Source organism: Engraulis encrasicolus, chromosome 16 (genome assembly GCF_034702125.1).
Source record: "Engraulis encrasicolus isolate BLACKSEA-1 chromosome 16, IST_EnEncr_1.0, whole genome shotgun sequence".
NCBI classification, from domain to species: domain Eukaryota; kingdom Metazoa; phylum Chordata; class Actinopteri; order Clupeiformes; family Engraulidae; genus Engraulis; species Engraulis encrasicolus.
The window spans coordinates 48,526,184-48,551,727 of NC_085872.1; the positions used below are offsets into that span (position 1 = coordinate 48,526,184).

General features: G+C 43.6%; 3 protein-coding genes across 3 annotated transcripts; 1 reads left to right on the top strand and 2 right to left on the bottom strand.

Annotated features, from left to right (window-relative positions):
• Positions 1–215: 215 nt before the first annotated feature.
• Positions 216–5,744, top strand: LOC134465868 (complement C1q-like protein 2). Its single transcript, XM_063219766.1, has 5 exons — positions 216–319; positions 2,777–2,866; positions 3,433–3,580; positions 4,153–4,275; positions 4,554–5,744. Exons 2-5 carry the CDS (start codon positions 2,795–2,797, stop codon positions 4,835–4,837), a joined length of 627 nt encoding a protein of 208 aa, XP_063075836.1. The 5' UTR covers positions 216–319; positions 2,777–2,794; the 3' UTR covers positions 4,838–5,744.
• Positions 5,745–6,992: 1,248 nt separating this feature from the next.
• LOC134465873 (retinol-binding protein 2-like) lies at positions 6,993–16,499 on the bottom strand. Its single transcript, XM_063219772.1, has 4 exons — positions 16,332–16,499; positions 15,325–15,503; positions 10,080–10,184; positions 6,993–7,937 (listed from the first exon to the last, which is right to left on the bottom strand). Exons 1-4 carry the CDS (start codon positions 16,402–16,404, stop codon positions 7,884–7,886), a joined length of 411 nt encoding a protein of 136 aa, XP_063075842.1. The 5' UTR covers positions 16,405–16,499; the 3' UTR covers positions 6,993–7,883.
• Positions 16,500–19,055: 2,556 nt separating this feature from the next.
• On the bottom strand, positions 19,056–25,538 carry LOC134465872 (endoribonuclease LACTB2-like). The gene is made up of 4 exons (XM_063219771.1): positions 25,382–25,538; positions 24,454–24,602; positions 20,421–20,508; positions 19,056–19,453 (listed from the first exon to the last, which is right to left on the bottom strand). Exons 1-4 carry the CDS (start codon positions 25,524–25,526, stop codon positions 19,425–19,427), a joined length of 411 nt encoding a protein of 136 aa, XP_063075841.1. The 5' UTR covers positions 25,527–25,538; the 3' UTR covers positions 19,056–19,424.
• Positions 25,539–25,544: the final 6 nt, after the last annotated feature.

The following is a 25,544-nucleotide window of genomic DNA, read 5'->3' on the forward strand; positions in this document are numbered from 1 at the left end:
TTTTTAAAATTTGTTTTGTTCTGCTATACTTTTCCTGCCAACCTGCTGCGGCCCCCCTAGCAACCCCTCAACCCCAGGGTCCCCTGTCCCCACTATGAAAACCACTGCACTACCTGTACCTTACATTAATGTCAGAATGTCTAACGAGGAGTGGCGCAGGATAAAAACTGGTCTCTGATTGGCTGAGTGATGCAAGGGCCAGTGGGAGGGAGCCGAATAAGAAGGCAGAATTTGCTTTGGGGAGCTCCACAAGAAGCGCCTCACAACAACGTGTCAGGTTGATCAACTCTTTGAACTTCAACTTTCAGCTGCATTTTGGGTATTTATTGTGTCTTTTCCTTTGTTATGTTTTTATTTTATTTTTTTATTTGTGTTATGTACAGGTATTATGTTGCAGCAGTTTTGTGACTGTCCAAGACAACATTTCTGCAGGACAAATTAAATAATCGTTTATCTTTGGTACACGGTGGCTGTTAGCAGAGGACTTGCATCAAGATCTTTATGCATTTGGTGTATTACTGGATGTTGGTATACTACCTTTTGTGCAACTTGAGCTAATGAAAACTTTAATAACTAGGATTAGTTGGACAACTTTCAGATCTGTTACAATTGGACTGGATTGACAACTTGTCCCTCAGAGTTAACCCAGAAAATTCTATGACAGTGGAATAAACTAGCTTATTCTCACAATGGTTCCTCATATTTAAAATATTAAAAGGTACACTGTGCAGGAAATGGTCAAAAAAGGTACTGCAACTATGTTGCTCATTGAAACTGGGCTGTCCATTGCAAATTGTATCTTTTCTTGAAAGTTTACTAAGTAATAAACTAATATTTTCTAGTATGGCCAAAGCAGTTATTTTTGCAGCTAAAATGGTCTATTTCTGCAAATTCAAAATGGCGGACCATGGAGAAGATCCCCCTTTTCATGTATGAAAAGTGTAATTTTTCCAGTCACTTTTTCTTACAATTAGATGGTGGTGGTAAGTATTCATGAAAAAAGGTGACATTAGTGAATGGGTGGTATGAATTGTGGAAATAAACTACTAAAAATCTTGGTACACAGTGTACCTTTAACAAAAATGGTTGCCACCACTTGTACCTGTAAAATTGTGCGAATGTGTGTATGGGCGCATGACATTCCGTAGTGTATGGTGAATGAGATGCACACATATCAGTGCGAGAGAAATACTCCCTGCTGCTTTGAATTCGAGTTTTTGCTCATTTGTGTTCCAAGGGTGAAAAGTGAGATTTTTGGACCTCAATTGTTTATTTCATTAACTGTTCTATGTATTCTTTTTTTGCTTCAGGGGTGGGCATAGGCCTGCCACGTCAGTGAACGGTGCCAATGAGATTTATTTCAGAATTTTCAAGGGGGAATAAACAGTCAACAAGTCAACAAAACAAGACAAGACAAATATATATATATATATATATATATATTTAAAAACCAACTCACCTGAAAAGGAGTGGGATGAAGCTTATTGAATCCCACCCCTACATAAATATAATCCATATTATGCACCTACATAATCGAACAATTCAGTTTGGTTTTTGAATCTGAGAGCTGGCCATTTTGGCCCATGACGAGCGAGTGTCTAGCCCCAGTTGTTACTAGGTCCTGTTAAAACACTTTTTACTTTTAAACAGCAATGTTCATTAAAATATTGAAATTATTTCTACTTCAAATCCCGTCTCCGTTGTACTTCAGAAACTTGTGTGCTAAGTAGGTTAACTTCAGGTTTCAGAAGTTCCCTCTGGTGCTGTAGTGAGTAAATACAACACATAATGGTAGGCCTATTATTTATACACCTAATTAATAACATTAAAGGTGCACTGTGTAGGATGGTGGACAGATAAGGTATTGCAAGTATGCTGCTCATTGAAACTGCGCTGCCTTTTGCCAGATTTGATCTTTTCAGAAATATTAACTTAATAATAAAGCTAACATTTATTAGAAATACCAAAATGTAGTACGTTTTGCTGCTAAAAATGGCAGATGATGGGGATGATCATTCTTGCATCAGCACTAAATCTTCTCCCACGTAAATAGTCAGTACCATAAAAATGGCATATATCCTTCTCAATTGGTTTGCCTCGTTTGCATTCATTTAGTCATTCTGTCCAAATAAACTGGATGGTTCAGCATAACGCCATAGATCCTCATCACTTGCTCATATCACTCCAAAAACTGTTTACCTGTGTCGAAACTAAATTCCTTCCACAGAATGCCGTTTGAAAAAATGTCAAGAAATTAGCCAAATAACAGAGGAAACTGTAGTATACACGGTTGTAAAATTATTTTCTACAAGTAAAGTTACAATACCATCTGGCCTGTTGAACACTGTCATGAATTTACTGTTTACAGTAAAGAAATTCTTAAAATATGATGTCCTTGACTGTTTTGACAATTGTGTAGACTACTTTGCATATGATGACTCACACAATGAAGTCCTACTGACATGTTTTGGAGAGGGCAACCATTCGACTGAGAATTGTCTAATTCGTTTAGATAAGACAGGTCAATTTATTTGGAAAATGTGCTAAATGCTCAATGTGTCAACTGTAGGGTACTTGTATATAGCCATCTGCCGAGATGTACTAAACATTTGAGACGTGTACAAAGCATTTGAAATTTGATGAAAGCAATTCTGTTGTGGGAAATTGTAAGTTGGTTTGGAGATTTGTCCGTGTTATTCTGAGAATGTCATCTCAGTTTTGAGAAATGAGTCCAACCAATCGAGAATAACTGTAATGTCTACTCTGCTACTCAAAGTGATCTCAGGAGTGCAAGATGATGAGGATGAGTGCTGTGCTGCTGGTGCTGCTGCTGCTCTGCTCACAGTGCCGTGGGGAGAGTGAAGGGGTGAGTATACACACACACACACACACACACACACACACACACACACACACACACACACACACACACACACACACACACACACACACACACACACACACTGAGTCCAGGCAAGGGTGAGTGTGATTATTAGTGTCTACATATTTGTTTGCATGTGGGTTTTTGCATGGGTGTGTGTGGGTCAAAGACGTGCAAAATGGCATTGTCATTCAGTGTAACAGATGCCTTCTGCTGACTGTAACTGTAAAAAACATGACTCTTTTTATTTATTTATTGTTACAGGGAATTCATGAAAGCCTCGGCTGTCATCCATTCACTTGAAACAATTTAAAAATCATGTTTTTTTGCAGTTACAGTCGGCGGAAGGTGTCCGTAACACTGAATGACAATGACGTCTTTGACCCACGTGCATGTGTGTTTTGGTGCATATGTTTTTTAGTGTGTGTGTGTTACTGTAATGGCATTTAGTCATCATTATTTTCAAATTAGAACTGTCCCAACAGTATCTGATGAGTGTACTGTATGTACTGTATGTGTGTGTGTGTGTGTGTGTGTGTGTCTAAATGTAGACCCATGCGTCTGGGCAGGGGACGGGTGGTGAAGGCGGGGGACTTGTTGGCAACAGCTGCCTGGTGGTGAGCCTGCTGGACAGGATGCATGCGCTGGAGGGAACTATGTCTGCACTGAAGGAACAGCTGGAGGTGGAGAGGCAGAGAGGTAAACCACAATACAGAACTGCAATTAATTATTAGTTTTGGCAAAGGACGCGCTGAACTTCTTGGAAAAAACGTAAGTCTTAGGTGAAAGCGCAACAGATAAGGGCCACTGGCCATGTAGAGGGTTTTTTAGCATAGGACAGCAGTGGTTATAGGTCAGTGGACACGCATTCACACTCATAAATGTTTCACTGTTACAGTATTGTCAAAGAAGGTGGATCTAACAAGAAGCGTCTTTTTGTTTCTTTTCCGTTATCCACTTTATGTCGGGTGAACTCCCCTTTAGGAGACCTTCGGTTAGGAGACCTTCGGAGTCCTGAGATTGAGAATGAATGAAGTCCCCTTAGCGCTGTAGATGGCGGTAGCGCACGTCTTGTGCAAACACCTCAAAAAGAGAAGAAGAAGGAGGGGACAACGCCCCCTTAGGAGACCCAACTTGAGCACACGCTTTTGCATTGAGTGGGCGTGTTTTGCGTTATCTTGCTCTAATCCAGTATTTTTGGTATTGTCATTTCTGCTTTAGCGCATGACACACCTCAGTACTCATCAATATAATTCTCTTGTCTGCTTTAGCGGCGGTGGGGTTCAGTGCCTCCCTGGGTATCCATGGCAATCTGGGCCCATTTAGCACTGACACTATTCTGGCTTACAAGAGAGTTCTTACCAACACTGGGGATGCCTACAATCCAAGCACAGGTATGTTGTGTTGATTTGACTACTGCTGTTACTACTTAAATAATGCTGCAATATATACATTCCTAATTATCTTGTTTTGACTCATCACACAACTTGATACTGATGTAGAATGTTGTGTTTCACAGATGTGATGGAATTAATGTAATGATTTAAAAATAAGAAAGAAATCATCAAGTGTTTCAATCATTTTTATTCTTTCATGGTAAATCCAGTCTGTGACAACTGTACATTTTCCCTTCTTAAATTAATACACTCATAAACATGTACTCCTGCTCCAGGCATCTTCACTGCTCCAGTGAGAGGGCTGTATTATTTCAGCTTTTCTGGTCACCATCAAACCAGCAAGTCAATGGGTTTCAGCCTGTACAAGAATGAGGAGAAGATGGTGTCGCTGCATAACCATGCCGCGGGTAATCGCTTTGAGTCCACTTCTCAAGGGGTTAACCTGCTGCTGGAGAAAGGAGACCAGGTGTACATAAAGCTTTGGGAAAACACCTGGGTTCATGACAACACAGATTTCAATGTGAACATTTTCACTGGGCATTTAGTCGTTCCAATGTGATTTTTTGTTTTTGTCTTCTTCTTTTTGTGCTATGTATCCAGACAAATGTAGTTTGCCTTGCTCCACACACACGGCACATCTGAGGAGGAAGCGTTGTGGAGCAAGTCAAACTACATGTACTATCTGGCCAGGATAACACGCTTACTCACTGGCCTGGATAACACACTTACTCACTTGTTATTTTCTCAAAGGTTAGTAATTTAATAGACTGTTGGCAGCCTGTATCAGCAGTGGTACAGAATTAAAACAACTTATTACTTTATTACATTTCCCGTTATGACCGTAATTGGACAGGACAGCGGCTAGCATCAATTAACACTTTGATGTTTTCGTGTCTACTAAATATTCCTAGGAGAAATCTTAAGAATGGGTTTGAAGGCATTTATTGGTGCAGGTTTATTTTCTATCTACTCCCGACCGTATAAGGATTTGTCTTTAGAAATACGTCTCCAGCGTTTCCTTCCCAGATGTACTGCATGTGTAGAGTAGGGATGCAAAATATCGATTCATTCATTAATTGTTAGTTGATTGACCTTATAGATTGATTTAAGATTAATTGATAAGAAGCACCTTTTAATAAATAATAATACCTTTGTTTTGTATAGTGCTCAGAGACAGACACTCAGAGATGCTTCATAGTCCATATATCATAAAAACAAAAACATATAAAGACAGTTAGACATACAAAGACTCAACAAAAGTACAACACCACTCCACATGGCACTGAATGATCATTTGTTTGGTTTTGTTTTGTTTGAATGTGTTCAGTTTATGTTTTCTTTTCATTTCTCATTCTGACCAACACTTATGAACTGTGCTTTCTGTCTGTGTAATGATTGATGTATGCCTATCATCTGAATAAATCCTATAATAAACAATGGCTTGGGTGTTATGACTGCCCTCCCCACGTTTTAAGAGGTTTATGGAAGAAGAGTGGGTTTTTTATTTCTTGGATATTACATAGATAGAACGGTGGAAGGTTTAAAAAATTATGAACAAGAGGTGACAGGCCCAACAAACCACTTTGGGTTTGCACACTTTTGTGGGGATTAGATATAAACGACCAAGTATATCTAATCTTTGCTGTAGAATTTTGCACATTTTTTCAATTTTTTCAATAATATTGTACAGCTCCAGGCCACTTTATTAGAATAGCATGAAAAAGTTGATTTATTTCCATAATTCCATCAATAATGTTAAACTGTCATGGATTGTAGATGCATGGCCCAGTTGTTTAACTATTCCAATCATTCAAGTTTTTCTTTTTACATAATTTGGCCTTCCAGCTCAAAAAACCCATGAATTGGGAAATTCGCATTATTAGAATATTGTAATAAAATCACAATTTTCTTCATCAAAATTCGTTTCACATCAGTGCACATCAAATCAGTTGAAATTTGGCACTTTCTACATAACATGCAATGTTCAATACTTGGTTAGGACTCTCTCTGTCTTAATAACGGCCATGATGCGTTTAACATTGAAGTCAATGGCAGAAACGGTGCATGGGAGTAATGGAAGGCCAGATATCCTTGATGCTTTGCCGTCAGCTGTTCTTGTTTGTTGACCTGGTGTCCCACACTTCACTCTTCAATATACCCGTAGATACCCATGCTACGTTTTGGTGTTAACTCACCAGTTTAATTCTAACTAACCAGAAATAAAACCCCATTCATTTTCAATGGGGTTTCATTTCTGGTGATTTAGAATTAAACCGGTGAGTTAGCGACAAAACGTGGCATGGAAATCTACAGGGTATATTGAAGAGTGAAGTGTGGGACACCAGGTCAGCTATCAGTCAATCAGTCAGACGTCAGCAGTAACAGCATTTAATGCTCATTGATTAATTAGTCATTGGTGTTGTATATGATGTATATGAATATTCTTCATAGATAGTCAGCTAAAAACAAACAAGAATCCATACAATAGTGGCACTGGCTGTCATTGCACCGCCCTGACATGTGCTACTGCTGAAATGACACTGACCCTTAAATGTGTTACATGAAAAATAGGAGCAGTGTTCTGCAATGCAGGTAAACCTCAGGTATTTAACACTGTTTATTCAAACATAGGAGCATTGTTCTGCTGTCATTGCAGTTTCTTTGAAAGAAAAAAACTATGTAAAAAGAAATAAAACATGCAGGTAAATCTCAGGTATTTAACACTGTTTATTCAAACAAAGGCCATTGACTGGAAACAGACGGGGGCAAAATCTAATGGGGGCGACACCACAAGACACAAACTCAACAAATACTGTGTATAAAGGGGTCATCAGTGAGGTATACAGTAGTGACCGGGGGCACCACATTAGCTTAATACGGTCCTGATGACCTCGTTACCATGCTTGTGTGTTACTTCTGGCGTAATAAGATCACGGCGATGTAATTTATAGTATGCTATTTTTCATAGAACATAGTGGTAACATGTCATTTAGAATTTTATAATGTAATTCAAAATGATATGCAGTACATCAGAGGTCAGTGTAGTCATCAGATAGCTGCCCTGCCCTACAAAGGCAAAGTGCAGTAACTCCATATCTTGCAAAAATAGAGTTTAGACTGAAAATGGTCTTAATAACACCTCTTTTATCTTGTGGGAAAAACCCCTTATGGTTTTAGAGATATTGCCATGTCAAGTTTGCAGTAGCTGCAATATCCAAACCTAATACCAATACTCTGAATTCCTTTTTCTCAGTTTCAGTGTTACTGTTAGTTACTGTAGTTACTGTAGTTTGCCTTTGTAGGTAGGGCAGCACACAGTGTTGCCAGATTGGGCCGTTTCCTGCGCAATTGGGCTGCTTTGGATGACCATCTGTGGGTAAAAATGGGTTAAGCATTTGAATGAGTTTTTCAGCAAATTTCTGGCCATAGAAATCAATAGAATTTAGTTGAAATTGGGTGGGACTTTGTTTGGGTGTTTCTAGGCGGGTTTGGGGTATTTTTTGGGGCTGGAAATCATCAATCGTCTCATCTGGCAACCCTGGCAGCCCAATGGCTGAGTTGTGTATACTGGTAGCAGCTCCCCGCAGCCTGCAGTGAAGTGGAGGTCACTGGCCCCTCTTGAAGACCTGAATGCACACTTTGTCTTCACAGGTCAGCTCCTACAGGGACACGAGTACACAATGTCAGTGTCATTGCACATACAGGTATGTGTAAAAAAAAAAAAAAAAAGATATATATAAATATATATAAATATATATATATTTTTTTTTTGTTAGGGCTTTTGTGCCTTTATTTGTGATAGGACAGTGAAAGAGGGAAAGGAAATGAGTGGGGAGAGAGGCGGGTAAAGATCCACAAACGACCCTGGCTGGAATCAAATTTGGGTCGCCGGCATAGTTACCCAGTACCTTACCGTTAGGCCACTGTAAGGCCTTCTTTTTTTCACATTTTATTTGTAATTTTTTGGACCGTTATTATAGGATAGTTTAAGAAGAGACAGAGAAGGAGCTGGAGTAAAAAGCACAGCATATGATACAGACATACAGTGAAATGTTACTTTACCAGTTTGGTAAGAAACACAAATTTGGTCAAGTTTAATGTCAGGTAGCTAGATCAAAGATTAAAAATAGATGGTAGGTAGGTAAAAAGATGTGGATTGGGGTAAGGAAATGACTCAAGCTGGATTAACCTCAGTCCCCATGGGAATGTGCCCTGAGGTTAATGTGCCCTACTGGAATGTGCCCTGCTTATGGTACAGGAGCACTAGTATATTCCACATTGTATCATGCCACTTAATACACTGTTGGTAGTAAAGATAAGAATGTGTCTAACGGAGGCATATGGCCTCTATGACCTCTAACCATCCTGCCCCTTTCACCCAGCCCCTAACCCCCCTTGTAAAGCGACCTTGGGTTCAATGAAAGGTACCATATAAAACCAAATTATTATTATTATTATTATTATTATTATTATTATTATTACATGTTGATATCCTGTTGTTAGGGAGACCATAAGTGGTGCAATTCTCCCTCGCACCTCTAGGTGGCAGTGGCAGTCTTTTGTTTCCACTCATATTGTGAAAGTGCAACATTCTACTTTCCCATCAAAAGAACAAACACGTTATGTTATGTAGCTGCACAAGCCATACAAATGCTGTAATCAAACAACTGTCTGGTAATTGTTTGACCTCTTCGTGCTCTATTCTGATTTTATTTATATTTTGTTGGCTTACTTAGCAGCATGAGTGATTTACATTAGGCTCGTTCGTGACGAAGCAGTGCCGCTTTTGCTAAGCAGTGGGCATGCTCACTTTGCCAGTTTGATGCATTCTGGTTAGAATTTTCTAACCACAATGCATCAAACTGGCAAAGTATGCATGCTCGCTGCTTAGCAAAAGCAGCACTGCTTCGTCACGAACGAGCCTATTGCCTCACAACACTCTAGTGAACACCCAGTAAATCCTACAGCAGAAGGCCAGTTCAGATGAGAGAGAGAGAGAGAGAGAGAGCGAGAGAGAGAGATGGAGATAGAGATGGAGATGGAGACACACAATGAGAGACAGACACAGGCGGACAGGGGTAGGGCCGCTTCGACCAGGCCCAGGTCAAAATGTACTAAAGACCCAAGTCTGGGCTCCCTGTCTGTCTGGGCCTGGGACAACTGACCCCTTAGGGAAGACATAGAGCATGAATGAGGGAGTACCCGTGTCACAACATAAAGGCTCTGGTGCGCGCTATGATCCAGTTAGCCAATAGGCGCGAGGCTACGTAACTGTGATTAAATGACTAACCAATGGTTGTAGGCTACATCATGATGGTAGGCTAGTGTCCATGGGTAATGTAGGAAACCTTGCCGTCTTTGGGTTCTCAGAAGCAGCGGTTTATACGTTCATAATTTATTCCAGTCGGGCGCTACCAGCCAAATTGGCGCGTAGATCATTTTCTCTACTAGCCAAAATGAATATTCACGCGCATTTGGCGGGTTGCGGGTGTTCATTTAGAGCAGTGTTTCCCAACCTCTTCTGTCTCGCGTACCCCCTAAGCCTCTTAGTTGTGCCATGAGTACCCCCTAATTCATGTTCTATATCATTTTCCCCATCCTGATATGGCTGCTCCATACATTTGTTATAATAATAACATTTTTCCAAGTACCCCCTGCAGTGTGCTCGTGTACCCCTAGTGGTACATGTACCCCTGGTTGGGAAACACTGAGTTAGAGCCCTGCTCAGGGGGTATGTAAGACCAAAAAGTTTAGGATACACTGATATACAGTTAAGTACGAGACATGTACACATTTCTCACCAAAACCAGTTTGCCGTTGTCGTCTATCCAGTGTTTCCAGCCTCGGTTGGCCTTCTCCCCTGTTTGTGTACACACCAGCCGATCCCCCTCCCACTGCGCCAGGGCCTGTAGCAGAGACAGGCAGAGGGAGATAGATAGATAGATAGATAGATAGATAGATAGATAGATAGATAGATAGATAGATAGATAGATAGATAGATAGATAGATAGATAACATTACATTGCATTAGGCAGATGCTTTTTAACCAAAAGGACTTAAAAGTGTAGATGCAATAGAGGGTTTGTGTTTTTATTATTATTATAGTAAGTAAAGTAGAGCACACACATACACATCACCTTGGTTCATGAAGGTTCTACCATTGTTTTCAATGGGGACCCAAGCTTGCACAAAATCGCCAAAAACGGGAAAACGACAAGAGACACGGACAAGCCTATTAATAGAAATGATCTCCAAGCCGAGCCGGTCGTTTTAGTGTTTGAGCGGTGTCTGTATCTCGAAAGGCCTAGGAGGAGATCCATTTTCTATTTTTACTGCCCTGCACAAGAAAAAAATAAGAAACAGGACTTAGAGATTACTATAATCGGGCCTTGCTCTGCAAGCCCGCTTAATAACAACATAAGGAGAAAAAAGGGAGGGAGGGAGGAGTGGGTACAGGCAGATGTACATCAGAATGTGGCAGTATGGCAGCGGCTCCTAAACTGGGGGCTGGGACCTCTTAGGGAAGGGGGGTCGCGGAGGTACTGAAGGGGGGTCACGGAGGTACTGAATGGGGGTCGCGGACATACTGAAGGGGGGTCGTGGAGGTAGGCTACTGAAGGGGGGTCGCGGAGGTAGGCCTACTGAAGGGGGGTCACGGAGGTACTGAAGGGGGGTCGCGGAGGTACTGAAGGGGGGTCGTGGAGGTAGGCTACTGAAGGGGGGTCGCGGAGGTAGGCCTACTGAAGGGTGGTCGCGGAGGTATTGAAGGGGGGTCGCGGAGGTACGCCTACTGAAGGGTGGTCACGGAGGTACTGAAGGGGGGTCGCGGAGGTAGGCCTACTGAAGGGTGGTCACGGAGGTACTGAAGGGGGGTCGCGGAGGTAGGCCTACTGAAGGGTGGTCACGGAGGTACTGAAAGGGGGTCGCGGAGGTAGGCCTACTGAAGGGTGGTCACGGAGGTACTGAAGGGGGGTCGCGGAGGTAGGCCTACTGAAGGGTGGTCACGGAGGTACTGAAGGGGGGTCGCGGAGGTAGGCCTACTGAAGGGTGGTCACGGAGGTACTGAAGGGGGGTCGCGGAGGTAGGCCTACTGAAGGGGGGTCGCGGAGGTACTGAAGGGGGGTCGCGGAGGTAGGCCTACTGAAGGGGGGTCACGGAGGTAGGCCTACTGAAGGGGGGTCACGGAGGTAGGCCTACTGAAGGGGGGTCACAGAGGTACTGAAGGGGGGTCACAGAGGTACTGAAGGGGGGTCAGGGAGGTACTGAAGGGGGGTCAGGGAGGTACTGAAGGGGGGTCACAGAGGTACTGAAGGGGGGTCACGGAGGTAGGCCTACTAAAGGGGGGTCATGGAGGTATTGAAGGGGGGTCGCGGAGGTAGGCCTACTGAAGGGGGGTCATGGAGGTATTGAAGGGGGGTCGCGGAGGTAGGCCTACTGAAGGGGGGTCAGGGAGGTACTGAAGGGGGGGTCGCGGAGGTAGGCCTACTGAAGGGGGGTCAGGGAGGTACTGAAGGGGGGTCAGGGAGGTACTGAAGGGGGGTCAGGGAGGTACTGAAGGGGGATCACAGAGGTACTGAAGGGGGGTCACGGACAAAAGGGACATTGCACAACAATGGGAAATCCACATGTTAACAGTTAACATGATTCCATCATTTGGTTAGCAAAAGTATTAACGTGTATGCTTAATAGATGTATTTTCTGTCCTGTGGATTTCTAGCAATATTAGCAGACAAACTGTTAATGGAAAATCTAGCAATAGTAATGGATTCGTCCATTAATATTGCTAGATCTCCCATTATTAGTTTGCGACAATATCCAAAAGTTGCGAAAATATCCAAAAGAGGGTTCCAGTTGAAAAAGTTTGGGAGAACCGCTGCCGTCTGGGAAGTCGTGTGTGCCGTCTCGTCTGCACATTCAGGCTTTGACTCATAGTAACCCCTGGAACAGTTCAAATAGATACAGGAGAGTGCATGACACCTTGCAGGGGTCAGAACAGGTGCACCAAGGGAGAGGGCGGGGGAGGGGGGAGTGGGGATGGGGGCAGGTGGGACAAATGGAGGGGCAGAGAGGGATTTTTTCCATACAGGTTATGTATGGATATACTATATTTTAAATATATTTGTATGTATTAAAATCTCTGTTTTGAAAAAAAAAAAGGTGTGCGTATGCGTTAGCAACTTAGGTTCCTTATTGCATTGCAACCAAGTAAGTTGCTACCTTAGTTAGCAACGATTCTTGCGAGAAACCGGGTGCTAATGAAGGGAAATGGTCAGTGTGCAGTGTGTTTTATAGTTTTTACATGCGTCCTATCATCTCTATAAGAGGGCATGTCCGTCTGTCAGTCAGTCTGTCTGTTTGTCTGAAACGCATTCTCTAAATTGACATTCCCTCCTGTGCCCACAAGGTGGCAGTGCAAAGACGGACGCATCTTTGTCCACCTGTCGGACTTTTTCTAATTAGCAATCCATGAGTCATCTCCAACACACCTGTGCAGATTGGTGTGTGTGTGGGGGAAAAAAACACAAATTGCTTCTTCAGAAAATCTGACTTTACAAACCACCGTGGACAAACATGTTGTATGACAGTGTAGCAGTAGCCAAGTGGACAGTGAGCAAAGATACTCTGATTTTTGTACTCACTTAACTAAGTGGGAAGAGTTTGTATTCCAAAATGTTTGTCTTTTTAGACCGGGCCGAGCCGGGACATAATCGCAACGTTTTCCTGTCAAGGTTTTCTCAATGGATTCCTGTACGTTGGACCATATCGATCAAAATAAGCTTTTGCGCCGTCAAAAAAGTTGTCCGGAATCCAAGATGGCCGCCAGAAATTAAATATGGCCACCAGAATGCCTAAAACCAGTCTTATGTTGGAGGAAATTGTTCAAAGATCACTTTCTTTGGCCTAAGTTGGAGATTTATGGTGACTGAAATAATATTCTGTGGCTTAGAGATCATTATCTCATGTTGCAAATCCAAGATGGCTGCCAAAAAAATTGTCATATCTCCCGATCGAAAAGGGCTACAACTATAATTCTGGTGTCTATTCATGTTTCCATGGTCTGCGAATCAATTTCTGCATGTATTTTGTGAATCTGACCATTTGTTTAATTGTGCAAATCCAAGATGGCCGCCAAATGTGTTCCCCTCAACCACAAACTGTATTATGTCCTGATCTGGTTAATTACTCCTCCCACCAACCTGGTGGATCGGGAGTCGAACCGGCAACCTTTGGGATTCAAGTCTGACACCCTAAAAGCTTGCCCATGACTGTGTAACTGACTGAGTGTACGTAAGTTAGCAGGACCTGTACATGTTAGTCAGGCCTACTAATACATCTGGGCTGCTCAGAGAAGAGGGTCTTAGTTTTACAACCTGGGCAGACAAAGACAAGATGGAGAGACGGATGAAGAGAGAGAGAGGAACAGAGGCAGAGAGACGGATGAAGAGAGAGAGAGGAACAGAGGCAGAGAGACAGGTGAAGAGAGAGGAACAGAGAAACAGATATACATAGACAGATAAACAGACATACGTACATTCACATAGGCCTACACGCACCACACGCACACATAGTACATGACTATATGTACACTACATATAGGGTATTTCTCAAAGTGTCCTAGCTAGGGCTGGGTTCAAAATATCGAATCGCAATCCAATATCGATTCATGTTTGAAAAGGGCAATATCGATTCACAACTTTTCGGATCGATCTTTTGCAGATCATTATAGGCACTATTTTCTCAACCACATCCTGTAGCTCTCTTCCACAGTTTCCCACTTATTTCTCACATACCAAGGTATTTCATGTTTGTGTGGGCATCAAAGGCTGAGATATTTACGTTTTTATAACCGGTCTTAGAATTCTACGCATAAATGGGTTAAAGTGACAGGTCAGCAATACAAAAGATCGATATGGAATCGAATCGAATCGGATCGTAGCCCTCTGGATCGGAATCGAATCGATCTGGGAAATTTGGATCGATTCCCAGCCCTAGTCCTAGCCTTGCTTGGAGGAGTACCGCCCATTTTTCACGGAGTTCACCAAAGAGTATCCGATCACTAGTCCTAAGTGTATTTAATAGTTGGATACTAGACTAGTGTTTCTCAACCTTTTTTGTCCTGCGTACCCCCTAAGCCAGGGGTGTCAAACTCAAATTGACTGAGGGCCAAAATCAAAATCTGGAACAAAGTCGCGGGCCGAACTCAACTATTATTTATAAAAATGGATTAAAATTGTGCATTCATGCACTTCATACTCATAGTTAAATTTCACATGCACTCTTTCCCATCATATTTGTCTGTTCAAATGTGTCTGCACATCCTGTGATTTAGCAAATTTCAGTTCAAGTTGTGTTACGCTGTACATTAATGGTGTATGTGGGCCAACCGAATAAAATGGCTCCGCGGGCCAAATTTGGCCCCCGGGCCTGAGTTTGACATCCCTGCCCTAAGCCATCCTGGTCACATGATGAGTAGCCCCTCACCCTTACTCATGCTCTATATCTGTTCCTCTATTCCAGTGTGACTACACTCCATATATTTGTTATTATTACATTTTCCATGTACCCCCTGAGGTGTGGTCGAATACCCCTTGTGGTACTCGTACCCCTGGTTGGGAAACACTGCACTACGCAAATGGGCGTTACTCGTTCTAGCAAGGCAAGGACGCTTCACTTTGACACATACCCATAGAGAGAGAGAGTGCATTACAATATGCGACCTTGTCTCCTCCACTTGTGCTTGCCTCCTCGTACCAGGAAGTAATATGTCATGATGACATCACTGACCACAGCATTATATTTCAATATCTTGCAAAAGCTCAATTTTAAAGCCTTCTTCTCATTTGCAATTGGGATGGTGAATGAAAAACAGTCCCTCAAAAGTTGTTGTGGCTAGGCTGACAGCTGGGAAACTTAATCGTTTTCTCCACGGAGGAGGGGCCAGGATGTGGGGGCGAGGAGACAAGCTCAAGTGGAGGAGGCAAGGTCGCATATTGTAACGCACTCAGAGACATATAGGAATATTTCCTCGCATCCCATTGTCGTTACCTTGACGACCCTGTTGTCGAGGCCTTTGGTGTGCTCATCCATCTCCACGCCGACGGTGAAGGTGAGCTCGTAGTTCCGGAACGTGCTGAGGGTCTTGATGGTCAACGTGTCGCCATCCTGGATGAAGACCTTCCTCTGGTGGAGGGCGCAGGCAATCTTACGCGTAGCAAAGTCAATGTCTGTGGATCAAAGATGGGACCAAGTCACTAATTTGCAAGACACAAGCAAGTCTCAAGCCCTTCCAGTCAAGTCTGAGTCAAGTTCCAAGTTACATTTGACCAAGTCCAGTCCAAGTCCAACTTGTGCCAAAGACAAGTCAAGTCCAAGTTCATTGCAAGCTGATACTGTCAAGGCAAGTCTAAGGTCAATTCGTAAGTCAAGTCACAAGTCATTCCTAATATTGCCAAGTCAAGTCTCAAGTCAAGTCATTTGTGACACAAGTCTGATTCAAGTCTAAGTCACAATTCACAACTCCACATCTCTGCAGTCAATTGGACAGTTATATTGTTTTGAAACCTTTCACCTTTATTTAGAGCATCTGTACTACGCTCTCCCTCACACTGAATGATAAAATCGGATGAAGCAAACAACACTTAGATAATCATGAATCCTTCCTTATATTTTACAAACCTTAATTTAATCCATAATTTAGAGGAATTACCGGTACTTATTAAAATTAAACTGGCAGCCTACAAAATGTTTACAGTAATAAAGAAATTATATTATGTTTATACCATCAATATAAAGACGTTATTTATTCTACATGACTTCATCTGCCTAAGGTGCAAACTTACATCAAGTCAGTAGTAGTACCAGAGACGTTCTAAATGCATTTAGAATAGAGAATCTTTGGTAGTACTACATACTCATGCCCTCTTTCACACACACACACACACACACACACACACACACACACACACACACACACACACACACACACACACACACACACACACACACACACACACACACACACACACACACAAATACACACTCTCCAGCCTTACTCAGTGCCTTAAGGTACTCCTCAAAGTTGTCACTGGTCTCCAGATCCCAGGTACCACTGAAGTCTGTCGGCATGGTTCCGTTCCGCTGTTGCCGTGTCACAGTCCAGCTGTGTTCTAGAACCCGGCGACTGTGTTCTTCCTCTGTGCTGTGCTGTGACGTGTCGTAGTGTGTGGTGTGTGGTGTGCTGTGGGGTCCAGACAGACAGTCCTGTACTGGACTTTGGGTTGTCAGACAGATAGGGCCGGATTGACGCACAGGCTAGATATGGCCAGCCTAGGGCCCCCAGCTGCCAGGGCCCCCCACCACAGGCTAGATATGGCCAGCCTAGGGCCCCCCACCTGCCAGGGCCCCCCACCACAGGCTAGATATGGCCAGCCTAGGGGCCCCCACCTGCCAGGGCCCCCCACCACAGGCTAGATATGGGTAGCCTAGGGGCCCCCAGCTGCCAGGGCCCCCCACCTGCCAGGGCCCCCCACCACAGGCTAGATATGGCCAGCCTAGGGCCCCCCACCTGCCAGGGGGCCCTTGATTGGTCAATTGTGAAAATCTATCAAGTTAGTCAATCTATCATGAGCAGTTAGTAGACATGTTATCCTTAAATCCTAGCTCATCGTTATGATGCTGTCTATGTCCCATGTATGTGCTGTGTATGTCTATGTGTTGCAGAATTTGCCTTCCGGGGGGCCCCACAGCATCCTGTAGCCTAGGGGGCCCAGGTCATCTTAATCCGGCCCTGCAGACAGAGAGGACTGGGTGCAGAGTGGCCCTGTGTTCTATACTACGCAGGCCTCGCCACGGTTGTGTGTGTGTGTGTGTGTGTGTGTGTGTGTGTGTGTGTGTGTGTGTTTCAGGGATGTCGCTCAGGGGGTAAAGTGTGACTGAGTTACCAGGTCCCGTGTACATAGGGGGGGGGCACACAAAGTCCGATATAAGTTGATCTATGGCGGGGTTGGGGGTCCATTGGAGCTGATTGTACATAGGGCCCAAAGTTTGATGCTACGCCCCTGGGGTGTGTGTGTGTGTGTGTGTGTGTGTGTGTGTTGGAGGGGGGTTAGGGCAGAGTACTGCTGATAAGAACGGTGGAAGTGTGTGTGTGAGGGGAGTGGTGGTACACATACTGTACAGAGTAATGCACACACACACACACACACACACACACACGCACAACTGTCTCTCAAAGTCCACTTGATCTCCTATCTGTACGCTCACAGACACACTGTAGTGAAGGCACGCTGTCTGGCATGCGCTAATAATTCTCAAACTTTTCTCAAACCGAGGACCACTTCGTCCCCCCCAACAAGTTTAGGGGACAACCGGTCAACTAAATTTGGCAGTTGACGGGTGCCAATTTGACACTACAAATTTCACAGATCACTTACTTTTTATTCACATGTACAAGCCTGTCTTATTGTGGTGAAAATGTGATCAGCTTTATTTAGTTTGGCAGTAATGTTACAAATATAGCCTACTGCCAGCTTGTCTTGGAAAAGTCGAAATCCCCTCGCGGGCCACACTTTGAGAACCACTGTTGTAGATGGAGTGTGTAAACTCTGGCCAAATCCTTTACGTGCCTCTATCGGAGGCATGTTAGGACGAGCGCAGAATGTTGGGGTGACTTGACAACCAAATACGATAGAATTGACGACTGGGTTTTTGACTTGACAACCAGATGCGATAGAATTAGTAACGGGGTCTTGACTAGACAACCAGATGCGATAGAACTAACGACGCGGTCTTGACTAGACAACCAGATGCGATAGAACTAGTAACGGCACTTCGCCAGAAAGTTAGAAAAGAAGCAACTTGGACGCCCGCACGCCATCATAGGTGTCCTGCTACTGGGGAATAAAGGACACCTGCTCAGCCAATCAGAAGGCGTTCCGTCTGCTCACTGGGTGATAAATAGGATTTATGTGAGAATATAACCAAAACAGGCTTGAGCAGATTTGGCGTAGTGTTTCATGTGTCTAAAACTGACTCACATTAGTATAGAAACTGATTTCATTTTATTTTTTTTACCACGATTTTTAATATCGTAACAAAATAATCTCATAACTCCTCTGCCAGCTTATTGAAGTTAATATCTCATGAGTGTATTTATTCAGATGCACTCCTGCAGCTAGAGATACACCGGATCCTGATTTTTAGGATCCTGCCGGATACCGGATCCACTGCTTAAGATCCTGCTGGATACGGAATCGGATCCTATGAAAGGTTGAAACACATAGGCTACTCGCACACGTGGGCCCTTTTTATTACGTTGGCTCAAAAAAATGTTTTAGACTCATTGGCTTACTGCCACACCGCCTGCAACGACCGCTTCCAAAGGGCTTTCACTCCATGCAGCGATTGGGGTTGTGAAAGACTGACTGAAAAGCCTAGTCTACGTAAAAACTAGAGATGCACCAGATCCTGATTTTTAGGTAATTGCTGGATACCAGATCCACTGCTTAAGATCCTGCCGGACCGGATCCTGTGAAAAACCCTATTATCCTGCCGGATCCGGAACCGGATCTTGGATCCAGTGCATCTCTACCTGCAACAACTCATGTATGACAAGTCAGCAAGAACCACTAAAATCATAAACAAAAGCCCACAAGCTTCATTAAATCAACAGGCCTATTATTTGTTTATTAAAATTGTTTTCATCAATACATTCATTACACTGCATATTCATGAAGTCCTTTCTACTAAAATCATAAACAAGTCTACGAACAACATTAAATCATTAGACCTATTGATTTTTATTTCAAATTGTTTTCATCAATACATTTATTACATTATTACACACACACACACACACACACACCCACAGAGGAAAGGCATGTGGTAGTCTGTATGCTGTATACTGTGTGTATGTCGCAAGTATACAGCACCCTACACATACGCACTCATTCATAAAGTCATTCATGAAGTCATTCATAAAGTCATTCATTCTCTCTGCAGGTCATCCGCTCCTGTATGTTCTGGCAGTGTGGCATTCAGCTGGGTCCACTGACGTGTATAGTTCTGACTGACAGTATAGACCGTATAGAGGTCAGTGGCTGATAGTATAGACGTGTAGAGGTCAGTGGGTGGGGCTGCTGTGGCCGTCAGAGGCTGCTCTTCCACCTAGTCTCCACTAGAGGGGGAGAGAGAGCGAGAACGAGATGGTGGGGGAGAGGGATAGAGAGAAAGAGGGTGGGATAAAGGAAGATGGAGAAAAAGAGAAAGCGGGAAAGAGATATAGAGAAAAGGGGATAGAGAGGGTAGCATAGAGGGATAGAGAGAAAGGGGGAGAGAGTGAACAAGAGGGTGGGATAGAGAGAAAGAGGATGATACATGGGATATGGAGAAAGAGTGATAGAGAGAGTAGGATAGAGGGAGAGAGAGAAAATGAGAGAGTGATTGAGAGGATAGGATAGAGGGAGAGAGGGGGGTAGAGAGAAAAAGATTGAGAAAGAGTTGGAGAGGGAGGGAATAAAGAACGAGGGATAGAGAGGGTAGGAGAGAGAGAGAAAGAAGGATAGAGTGAACAAGAGGGTAGGATAGAGAAGATAGGATTGAGAGAAAGAGAGAAGCATAGAGTGACAGGGTAGGAAAGAGGGAGAGAGAGGGTAGGATAGAGGGAGAGAGAGATCAATCAATCAATATTATTTATATATCACATGATCAAACAAATCTGTCATTCAATGTGCTAGAGATTAAAGAGAAAAGAAAAGAATAAAACATATTGTATTACAGATAGTAGATAGCCTCCGTTACATCTGCAGCTCAACAGCAGTGGCATTGGCGACTTACCTGCTATGACATGGCCCTCCTTCTGAAGTTACTATCTAACTATCACCAAAGGCAGATGAAAAACAAAATGAAACGGGACCCAATTTGTCCCATATTACCATGAGAATCAACACTAGTTTTAAACATGTCAATGGAATGAATGAATAAATGTTTTTTTTGCAAATTGTCTGCTGCTCAACAACAGTGGCATTGGGACTAACCTGCTATGACATGGCATTGGGACTAACCTGCTAGGACATGGCATTGGGACTAACCTGCTATGACATGGCATTGGGACTAACCTGCTAGGACATGGCATTGGGACTAACCTGCTATGACATGTCCTTCCTTCTGAAGTTTGGTCAGGTGATGAGTGAGATTCACTGCTGCTGCTCTATGGAGATGCTCAGGAGTGTCCTACACACACACACACACACACACACACACACACACACAGACACACGGGCGCGCACACACACACACACACAGGCGCACACACACACACACACACACACACACACACACACACACACACACAGGCGCACACACACACAGACACACATACACACACACACGGGTGCGGAGACACACACACACACACACACACACACACACACACACACACACACACACACACACACACACACACACACACACACACACACACACACACACACCACAAACGTACACACATTAACATCAGGTGTACAAAGTACATACCGTACACATACAGAATTCACAAACAAGAAAATACACACAGTCACACACAGTTAAAATGTGCGTGTGTGTGTGTGTGTGTGTGTGTGTGTGTGTGTGTGTGTGTGTGTGTGTGTGTGTGTGTGTGTGTGTGTACTAACCTTGTAGATGATTTTGACCAGCTCCATGGTGGTGTGTGTGTGTGTGTGTGTGTGTGTGTGTGTGTGTGTGTGTGTGTGTGTGTGTGTGTGTGTGTGTGTGTGTGTGTGTGTGTGTGTGTGTGTGTACTAACCTTGTACATAGTGTTGCTGTCGTCAACGACAACGAGGACGACATATCTCAGTCAACGAACATTTTGCAAGCCAAATGTCATGACGAAGACGTTAACTGCTTGACGTTTTTGAAACCAGAGGTGACTTAAATGCAGGACCACATGAGGAAATCTTAGAGGAAACGCAACGCAAATACTTGCTGCATGACGATGACTATGACTTAACATAATTGTGGAAATAAAAACCATGACGTTGTCCAAAACAAAACAAAAAGAGAGACGAAACATTTTCATGCACCATTGCGCGCCCCACTTCTGAGACTACCGCTGCTTGGATAGACGTTTTCTTCCCGACAAGGCTAAGTAATCTGTGCACAAATACAACGGAGCCCAGACACATTAACATCCCATTATGTTAAATGATCATTAATGATACGAAAGTCTTGTTTGTGTGGGAACAGTCAGATTTTGTCGAACAGCAGAAAATAATGCATTGCGCACGCAGTGAACACGAGTGAGAAGTATTTTTTCCCGATGCTCCATCTGACCTGTCAATTAGTCCATCCGTCAATCTTCCATCGCCAATGAATTATTTGACGTTGATGCAGCAACATTGGAAACCCAACCCCACAGAAAGAGCGACTTCTAGGCTATAAGAATAATGAAATAATAATTGACAACATTCCCATGCAGATGGCGTGAAGTGGCGCAATCAACTTATCTTTGACAACGTAGCCTATAGTGAAACATGAACCTTTTTGCAGTAATGTGTTGTGCGTTATGCGGCTGTCGCATGGGACACGGGGCAATAATAATTTGAATCTGGATTAACCTCCAAAGAAGTGCATATCGTCGGATTATTGAACGTTTGGAAGACAGGAGCTTCTAACGTGCGCGTCTCTCTTCCTCTCTCTCTCTCTCTCTCTCTCTCTCTCTCTCTCCCTCTCTCTCTCTCTCTCTGTACTCCGAGACAGCAACAAGTCCACGTTAACATGAAACTGGTCCGTCATTCTGTCGAATTTCAGTTTAAGTGCATTTAAACAAAGGTTAATATTTCTATTAATTATTGCAGCCATGGGCATGTCACAGGCACCGGCAGCTCTGCGCTTATCGTTAATACATTGGAAGGGACACGTCTTTCAAACTCAAAGTGAACTAACCATTTTATTGAACAAACATAAAAGATGTCCATCAATATCATTTTGATAAAGAACAAGATTGCCTGCCTGCATTCTCCTTCGCCACAATATGCTGGATTCAAGTTGATGTATAGGCTAAGGCCAGACTGCTATTAAGACATTTCATGGTCAAAAAAAAATCCCACGGCTATAAAAAATCCAACGCCTCGCGGGCTGCATTGTTGCCGCGATGTAGGGCCTATTTACGAATTAAAACTAGGCCTACTATTAGGCCTACGCATAGCCTACTATCATTTTTAATATTATGATGATGATTATTAGGCTAATAATAATGATGCCAATTCGAATCGTGCATAACTGAGTAGGAAGATGTCCATATTCAGCAGAGCGCACTAGCCTACATTGTTGACGCAATGCACCTGCTGAAGATTTTCATAACACTTCTCCTCTACTCTTATTCCTCCTTCTCATTATAAATAATTCATACATACTTGAACAAAGTTAATTTAACTTCTGTTAGTTGGGTTGATATAAGCTTTGTCTGTACACACAACATTCAGATTAGTTTGATTCCTGACCTACAATTGGTGTACAGAAACAATCCTGACCCAACCCCCCAAATCTCCTCCATAACTGAGGTAGCCTACCAAGATCATTGTTCTGTCCCACCTCCCATCCTTCACCGTGACTGAAGCACTCTTAGCATGGAACCACTCTGCCACTGCTCTTTTTAACTACCTTTCAGAGCTGTCTCTCACAAACATGATATCTTGAGAATTTTATTGGAGGCTTGTGCCACAAGCACAATGAGTATTGGTTGGACTTGATATTACTTTGTCATCATTAACTTTTCTTTATCGAGAGGCTGTACAACCTATTGTCTGTCATGCGGATGGTTCTTCCCTTAGAACCTCTCACCTACATGACATGTGCAATGCAGTTAACAAGTCATGTTACAAGCTAGCTCAAAAAGCAATGCATGATGTGCCTAGCAAGTTAACAAAAGCCATGAGCTAAAATTGCCACAGGCTGGCTCGCATAGAATACCCACAAAGTAGTCAAGCAAGCACTTTGCTGAGCCATGCCAGTAGGCAGTCAGGTAAGCAACTCAGGCACTGTGACAGTCCAGCTTTATATACAGGTGAAAGTGTGTCATGTGACCAGAGTGATGAGGAATTTGCAGGTGCAAGCAGTAATTGATTCATGACCTACCAGCCCTTAGTAATCAGGTGCCAGGCACTGATTGAGAGAATGGTTGGGATGAGGCTGCTTGATGCTTTTTACAAGTTCTCAAAAGGTTTCAATGTGTCACTTTTGTTATGACATGTTTGATATGTTGTGTGACAAACTTTAAGATCAACCCAACAAAGTTAAATGAATGGAAAGTTGAGATTTTTTTCCTTGATGCTAAATGTGCTTGATTTAATCTGGTGGAAATATTTTCCACAATTTTCTTAGGTTAATCCAACAAATCATTTTTGGTTATATCCTCGTTATGGGTACTGCCAATGACGATGCTGTTGTACTGTTTAAGTGGCAAAAAAGTTTAAATAGAAAAAGGAAAAAAAAACCTCAATGTCACATGTGTTCATTGGTGCATCTGCCAAGATAATCATTACTTAACAAAAACTAGACCGCAACTGTTGTCAGTTTTCATCATCATAAATGTATGACAAAAAGCAGGCTATGTAACATTCATTGTGAGGAAAATTATGTGACATTTTAGTCTAGCCATTGTAGTCAGAGGAACATTTTAGTCTTACTAGCCGACTAAAATGTTTAAGACTTAAAGGCCTTGTGACTTGACTAGACTAAAACAAGTAACAACAAAGCTCTCAAAGACAAGACTAGCTAAAGACTAAAAGTCTTGTGACTTGACTGGACTAAAACAATCCAACAAAAAACACTGTCAAAACAAGACTAACTAAGACTAAAAATAAAATGTGCTGCCAAAAGCAACACTACCTGTATCTCACCTGTTGTGTGTGTGTGTGTGTGTGTGTGTGTGTGTGTGTGTGTGTGTGTGTGTGTGTGTGTGTGTGTGTGTGTGTGTGTGTGTAGTACCAACCTTGTAGATGATTTTGACCAGTTCCATGGTGGTGTGTGTGTGTGTGTACTAACCTTGTAGATGATTTTGACCAGCTCCATGGTGGTGTGTGTGTGTGTGTGTGTGTGTGTGTGTGTGTGTGTGTGTGTGTGTGTGTGTGTGTGTGTGTGTGTGTGTGTGTGTGTGTGTGTGTGTGTGTGTGTGCTAACCTTGTAGATGATTTTGACGAGCTCCATGGTGGTGTGTGTGTGTGTGTTGTTCTCCTGTAGGGTCTGCAGTATCTGCTTCTCCCGCAGCTCCCTGTGCTTGATGTACTCCTGGATCTTAGACACGGCATTCAACACCACCGGCCCATGGCCTGCACACACACACACACACACACACACACATACACACACACACACACACACACACGCACACGCACACACACAAACGCACACACACACACACACATACACGCACACACACACACACACACACACACACAACACACACACACACACACAGGCACGCACAAACGCAGGCATGCGCGCGCGCACACACACACACACACACACACACACACACGTACAAAAAATACACACACACACATGCACACAACTGTTGATTTGAAATTGCTTTTGACACCTGACCTCATTCAATGTGACCTCACTTCCTGTGAGGGCTCTGAAAACTCTCTCAGATACTGGTATGGTCTCGTTACATCTCTTCTTCTCTGTCCTGCCCTGCTGTTCACACCTGAGAGAGAGGGCTGGAGGGAGGCTCTCTCTCTCTCTCTCTCTCTCTCTCTCTCTCTCTCTCTCTCTCTCTCTCTCTCTCTCTCTCTCTCTCTCTCTCTCTCTCAGTGTGTGTGTGTGTACCTGGGTATATGCAGTCTGCTTTGGTGTCCAGTAGTGTGTGTGTGCTGTCTGCTTTGGTGTCCAGTAGTGTGTGTGTGTGTGTGTGTGTGTGTGTGTGTGTGTGTGTGTGTGTGTGTGTGTGTGTGTGTGTGTGTGTGTGTGTGTGTGTGTGTGTGTGTGTGTGTGTGTGTACCTGGGTATATGCAGTCTGCTTTGGTGTCCAGTAGTGTGTGTGTGTGTGTGTGTGTGTGTGTGTGTGTGTGTGTGTGTGTGTGTGTGTGCGTGTGTGTGTGTGTACCTGGGTATATGCAGTCCGCCTTGGTGCCCAGTAGTGTGTGTAGGGACTTCATGTAGTCGTGGAGGTCCTCAAAGACGGCGGTGCCCTCCCCCAGGATGCAGTCTCCAGAGAACAGCGCCCCCTCTTGGGCCAACAGCAGAGCCATGTGGTCATCCGTATGGCC

Excerpts from the sequence above, each read along its gene's own strand:
- LOC134465873 (XM_063219772.1), bottom strand. The coding sequence starts at position 16,404 with ATGCCGACAGACTTCAGTGGTACCTGGGATCTGGAGACCAGTGACAAC. Across the intron at positions 15,504-16,331 it reads GGAGTACCTTAAGGCACTGA|ACATTGACTTTGCTACGCGT; the intron begins GTAAGGCTGGAG and ends TTTGATCCACAG. Across the intron at positions 10,185-15,324 it reads TCGACAACAGGGTCGTCAAG|GCCCTGGCGCAGTGGGAGGG; the intron begins GTAACGACAATG and ends TCTCTGCTACAG.
- LOC134465868 (XM_063219766.1), top strand. The coding sequence starts at position 2,795 with ATGATGAGGATGAGTGCTGTGCTGCTGGTGCTGCTGCTGCTCTGCTCA. Across the intron at positions 2,867-3,432 it reads GCCGTGGGGAGAGTGAAGGG|ACCCATGCGTCTGGGCAGGG; the intron begins GTGAGTATACAC and ends GTCTAAATGTAG. Across the intron at positions 4,276-4,553 it reads TGCCTACAATCCAAGCACAG|GCATCTTCACTGCTCCAGTG; the intron begins GTATGTTGTGTT and ends CTCCTGCTCCAG.
- LOC134465872 (XM_063219771.1), bottom strand. The coding sequence starts at position 25,526 with ATGGCTCTGCTGTTGGCCCAAGAGGGGGCGCTGTTCTCTGGAGACTGC. Across the intron at positions 20,509-24,453 it reads TCGTCAAAATCATCTACAAG|GACACTCCTGAGCATCTCCA; the intron begins GTTAGCACACAC and ends GTGTGTGTGTAG. Across the intron at positions 19,454-20,420 it reads GGAAGGACATGTCATAGCAG|TGGAGACTAGGTGGAAGAGC; the intron begins GTTAGTCCCAAT and ends CTCCCCCTCTAG.